Genomic DNA, 6,085 nt, shown 5'->3' on the forward strand with positions numbered 1-6,085 from the left:
AGAAACTCTGCATGGAACATTTCGAAAAAACTACGACCAGAAACGTAGACGGCCGTTTCATAGTGCGGTTGCCGATCAAGGAGACGAAACTACAGCAACTTGGTGAATCACGCAGCACAGCATTGAAAAGATTTATTGCTATGGAACGTAAATTACAGAAGCAACCACAACTAAAGGCGCAATATGCACAATTTATGTCGGAATACTTAGCTTTAGGCCATATGGTACGTATCGATGAGCAGCAAATACCTCAGCAGGCCCCACGCTACTACATACCACACCATTACGTGCTGAAGGATAGTAGTCTAACCACAAAACTACGGGTAGTGTTCGACGCTTCCTGCGACACCAGCACAGGAATATCACTAAATGATTGCCTTATGGTAGGGCCAACGTTGCAGCAAGATCTCTTTATGATCCTATTACGATTTCGTACATTCGTATATGTAATCACAGCTGATATAACTCAGATGTACCGTCAAGTACTCATTGACGAGGCACAAATCTTCTTGCAAATGATTTTCTGGAGGAACGATCCAAAGGATGAGATATCTTTATTCGCACTACTAACCGTAATATATGGATCAGCAGCAGCAGCTTTCCTAGCGATTGCATCAATCAAGAAAATAGCAACCCTGGAAAGGATAAACTATCCAATAGGAGCAGCAGCTATTCTCGACGATTTTTATGTTGATGATTTATTATCAGGAACTGATACCATTGCCGGAGTCAAGCAGATACGTGACGAAACCACCAAGATATTGAGCAAGGCTGGCTTTCAGCTCAGAAAATGGGCATCCAATTGTCCTGAAGTACTAGAAGATATGTCGAGCGCAGATACTGGCGAACCCATTCACTTCATCAACAGAAACGAAGAAATATGTACACTAGGCATGCATTGGAATACGTCAAACGACAGTTTCAAATATGACATCAACATTTCTGATTCTCGCAAGGTGACTAAACGAAGTATGTTATCAGCATTGTCCAAAATATTCGATCCATTGGGACTTCTTGGACCAATCACACTCGTTGCCAAGATACTCATCCAAAGAGTATGGAAGCATAATTTGGCATGGGATGAAACTGTGCCCATGGACATACATACCGCATGGTTACAATTTCAAGATCAGTTAAGTATAATTCACAACTTCACCATACCAAGATATGTATTATGTAAGCAAGCTTCTAGGATTCAAATTCACGGCTTCGCTGACGCAAGTGAAAAGGCATACGGAGCATGTCTATACGTCAGAATTACTAATCCACAAGGACAGCATTCAACGCAGCTGCTATGTTCTAAATCTCGAGTAGCGCCGTTGAAAACGATTACATTGCCACGCTTAGAGTTGTCCGCTGCAGTCCTACTAGTGCAATTAGCAGACAAAGCATTGAAATCAGTACGCCTTGAAATAGAGGATGTAGGCTATTGGACAGACTCAGAGATTGTGTTGCAGTGGATAAGGGCAACTAACAAAAGGTGGAGTGTTTTCGTCGCAAACAGGGTTGGAGAAATTCACAGGCTCTCCCGACCGACTCAATGGTATCACGTGAGCTCAGAATTTAATCCAGCTGACTATGTATCAAGAGGATCTTTTCCGGCATCGTTGAGTAACGCAAGTCTGTGGTGGTCTGGTCCATCATGGTTGCAGCACGAAGCTCAAGATTGGAACACCAATATACCACCTCTATTAGGAGAAATACCAGAGCAGAGGCCAACACTCACGTCTATAGTCACTATTGACGACAAACATGAAATATTCACAAGATTTTCATCTCTAAACAAGCTAATTAGAGTCATCGCTCTTTGCATCAGATTTATCACTAACATTAGAAGCAAGCCAGAATCTAGAATTAAAGATCGTTTAACCACACAGGAATTATTTGAATCCAATCGTCGTCTTATAAGAATCATTCAGCAATCAGCATTTAAACAAGAACTGCACTCCCTTAAGGCAAATGGATGTGTGTCACGCAAAAGCAAATTGCTTAGTTTAGCTCCATTTATTGACGAACAAGATATCATAAGAGTAGGTGGACGACTTCGGAACTCAGCAATCTCACCTGACAAGAAACATCCCGTCGTATTACCTGCTGATCATCCCTTCACGCGTCTCGTTATAGCGCATGAGCATCGCAAGCAGCTCCACGCCGGAGCACAGACAACGCTGGCGGCCGTGCGAGACAAATACTGGCCTTTATCAGCTCGAAACAGCATCAAGAAACACATCAGACAGTGCATTACTTGCTACAAGGCAGCTCCACGTACATCCGAAACAATTATGAGTGAGTTACCTTCATATACAGTCACACCATCCAAGCCATTCGCACACAGCGGCGTTGATTATTGCGGGCCAATTCACATAAAATCTAGCCAACTTCGCAATGCTAAATTAGTGAAGACATACATAGCCATTTTTGTATGTTTATGTACAAAGGCTGTACACATTGAATTGGTGAGTAGCTTGTCCACAGAGGCGTTTTTAAATGCTCTCAAACGCTTCATCGCTCGTCGAGGTAAAGTATCATGCATATACTCGGACAACGGTACAAACTTTCAAGGGGCAGCAAACTCGCTAAAGGAATTCTATCAATTGCTACATAATAAACATCATCAAGATACAGTAGACACGACTTTAAAGGAAGACAACATAGAGTGGAGTTTCATACCACCTCACGCCCCTCACTTCGGTGGTATATGGGAAGCAGCGGTAAAATCTGCAAAAAATCATCTAAAACGCGTTGTAGGTGATGCTGCATTAACTTTCGAGGAAATGTATACGGTACTTGCTCAAATAGAAGCAGTTATGAACTCGCGTCCTTTGACACCCATTTCCAATGATCCTAATGATCTTTCATACCTAACACCCGGTCACTTCCTAGTTGGAGACTCTCTCACGTCCACTCCACAACAAGATGTCAGTCGGGTGCCGATTAACAGGCTTTCGCGCTGGCAGCGTATTAATCAAATCTACCAGCATTTCTGGAAGCGCTGGAGTTGCGAATATTTGCAGCAACTTCAACAACGTACTAAATGGCGATATTCTAAAGGGCTACAATTAACCACCGGCGATATGGTTATGATACGAGAAGACGATTCCTCTCCGTTGAAATGGACTGTTGGGCGTATAGAGAATATTTACCCTGGCGCAGATGGAATAGCCCGAGTAGCCTCGATCAAAACTATTAAAGGAACTTATAAGAGGCCTATTACTAAATTATGTATCCTTCCATTGCAAAAGGAGGATTAGAGTCTATGAAGGAGTTTTTTAATAATAAGGACTCTAGCGTGCCCATTGTATCCTTTATCAAATATTTGTTCTTTAAAAGGTTTAGTTTTTTGTGTTTTGGATATATCTAATCATTTCTTTTAGTTTCAGATCGACATATAACGATATGATTTATCAGATGCGAATAGCTTTGTTTCTCGAAGTCAATGCACACTATTATATTAAAAGGGATAGCCCTTTCAAGGGGGGCGGTATGTTTGGGAGAGATTGAACTTCCCGCCTGAGACTATTTTGTACCATGCTAGCGGCACCCCTGAGAATGATCGGCAGCGCCGATACTAGTCGACGCCATCAACAGAGGGCTCTCTCGCCGCGTAGAGACGACACACATGTTTAGTTAGTTAGCTCTTGTCCGTTAACCGCCGAACAGGCAGCATTGTAACATTATACGCAGCAATAAAAGGCAGCATATCTTTTCCAAAAAAGCGAGTCAGTCATTATCACGAACATGGTCCTTCGAGCCGGATATGCTGACAAAACAGAATAAATCTCACGTAAATGCGACAAGAGCAAAAGTAGCAAAGTATAATATAACCACGAAAACGAGCGCACTGCAGCGCATTACAACGCAACGAGGTGAGTCTCCATCTTTCCTCTCCCTTCATTCCTTGTGCGACATCATTCGTAATAATGTCGATGCAAAAATTAAAGGCTCTTAAAGCAAAACGAGCATCCGTAAAATCACAATGCACGCGTACTCGAAACGCGATCGATGCTATAGATCCACAAGATGTAGATATCGCGTACGTAAAACAGCGGAAACAACGATTCGCTGAATATTGGAATCAATTCAATGATATCCAAGTGCAAATTGACGAGTTATTAGAATTAGCCGAGGATTTAGATGGTATCGAAAAAGCCGATCTTCAGGCCGAGCAAGAACAAGAATGGTTAAATTTCGAAGAGAGTTACTTCAGTATTGCTAGCAAAATCGAACGTTTATTAGCGCCTACGCAGATCGAGGTCGCGAATCCGAACGGAAATGAAGGTTATGTCCGTGACATCAGTCAGATGCACTTACCGAAGATTGCAATACCAAAGTTTAGCGGTAATTACGTGGATTGGTATCCGTTTTACAATACATTCGAGTCGATGGTTCATCTCAGTCCGAAGTTAACAAACATACAAAGATTTCACTATTTAATTTCCTCATTGGAAGGCGACGCGGCGCACGTTATTGAATCGCTGGAAATCACTTCTAATAATTACCAAGAAGCCTTAGACTTATTAAAGCAACGTTACGACGACAAGCGTGAGATAGCTCAGGAACACATAAGAGCGTTATATGATTTACCTGCAATTACAAGGGGTAATAGTATAGCACTAAGGAAGTTAATTGACGACGTATTACGGCACTTGCGTTCGTTAAAAAGCTTAGGTAGGCCCACTGAGCATTGGGATGATCTTATCATTCACTTGATCATCACTAAGTTAGATTCAATCATCGCAAGAGAATGGGAGGATGAGATTCGAGCAAATGACATGCCCACTTTAAAACAGCTCATTGATTTCTTGATACATAAATGCAAAGCGTTATCAGCCGTATCCAAGAAGGCATCTAGCGATTCAGTAGCGTCAAATTCTCGTAAATCTAACAAGGTTAATACTCACGTAGCTGCTTCTAACATTGGCTGTGCTTACTGCAAGGGGAAGCACTATATATTTCAATGTCCTGATTTTCTGAAATTGCCAAGCGAAAATAGGAATAAAGAAGTAAGAGCTAAACATCTATGCATAAACTGTCTACGATCCACTACACATCAAGCCAAGGATTGCAAATCGTCAACGTGTCAAACATGCAGCAAAAAGCACAACACGCTTCTACACATAGAAGACAAGTCCAACAAGGATAACACATCTACAAATAAGTCGGAACAAGCAAGTCCGTCTAGCACAGTCACTCTAAATCATCACAGCTCTCAAGATAAGTATGGCCAGATTATATTATCAACGGCAAGCGTAAATGTCTATGATCAACATGGCAACATTCATGTATGTAGAGCATTATTAGATTCAGGATCACAATCTAGTTTTATCACAGGAAAGCTAGCAAGAAAATTGAATCTCGTGCAAAAGCAAACAAACATGTCCGTCACAGGAATTAATAAATCACAAACGCATTCGTGTAGCACAGTCACAATACGAATAAAATCAATGCACACATCTTATTCTCAAAACATTGAATGCTATGTTCTAAATGCTATTACGGACAATTTGCCTCAAGTTCAAGTTAACATAGATAAGTTCACGATTCCAAATAATATCAGGTTAGCGGATCCACAATTCCACATACCAGGTGAAATTGATATACTTATAGGTGCAGAGATATTCTGGCAACTAATATGTGTCGGACAGATACAATTGCATAAAAATCAGCCCACGCTACAAAAGACTCAACTAGGTTGGATCGTCGGTGGCAAGACGTGTAGTTACAACCCGGCAGAATCCAGAGCATGTAATTTATCCACTAATCAGCAAATCAACGAAACATTATCCAAGTTTTGGGACATGGAACACATCCATGAAGAAACTCCGTTTACTCCCGAAAAGAAACTCTGCATGGAACATTTCGAAAAAACTACGACCAGAAACGTAGACGGCCGTTTCATAGTGCGGTTGCCGATCAAGGAGACGAAACTACAGCAACTTGGTGAATCACGCAGCACAGCATTGAAAAGATTTATTGCTATGGAACGTAAATTACAGAAGCAACCACAACTAAAGGCGCAATATGCACAATTTATGTCGGAATACTTAGCTTTAGGCCATATGGTACGTATCGATGAGCAGCAAAT

General features: G+C 41.5%; 2 protein-coding genes across 2 annotated transcripts; both read left to right on the top strand.

The window, feature by feature from the left end:
• The first annotated feature begins 11 nt into the window (after nucleotides 1-11).
• Nucleotides 12-3,251, top strand: LOC112456671. Its single transcript, XM_025019360.1, has one exon. It carries the CDS (start codon nucleotides 12-14, stop codon nucleotides 3,249-3,251), a length of 3,240 nt encoding a protein of 1,079 aa, XP_024875128.1.
• Nucleotides 3,252-3,920: 669 nt separating this feature from the next.
• LOC112456672 lies at nucleotides 3,921-6,062 on the top strand (the record flags this gene model as incomplete). Its single annotated transcript, XM_025019361.1, has 1 exon — nucleotides 3,921-6,062. A coding segment is annotated over exon 1 (2,142 nt), but the record flags the coding sequence as incomplete, so codon positions are not given.
• Nucleotides 6,063-6,085: the final 23 nt, after the last annotated feature.

Source organism: Temnothorax curvispinosus, unplaced genomic scaffold (genome assembly GCF_003070985.1).
Source record: "Temnothorax curvispinosus isolate PA1 unplaced genomic scaffold, ASM307098v1 QBEX01007087.1, whole genome shotgun sequence".
Classification (NCBI taxonomy): Eukaryota; Metazoa; Arthropoda; class Insecta; order Hymenoptera; family Formicidae; genus Temnothorax; species Temnothorax curvispinosus.

What these genes read in the sequence shown, in the direction of transcription:
- LOC112456671 (XM_025019360.1), top strand. Translation starts at nt 12, where the DNA reads ATGGAACATTTCGAAAAAACTACGACCAGAAACGTAGACGGCCGTTTC.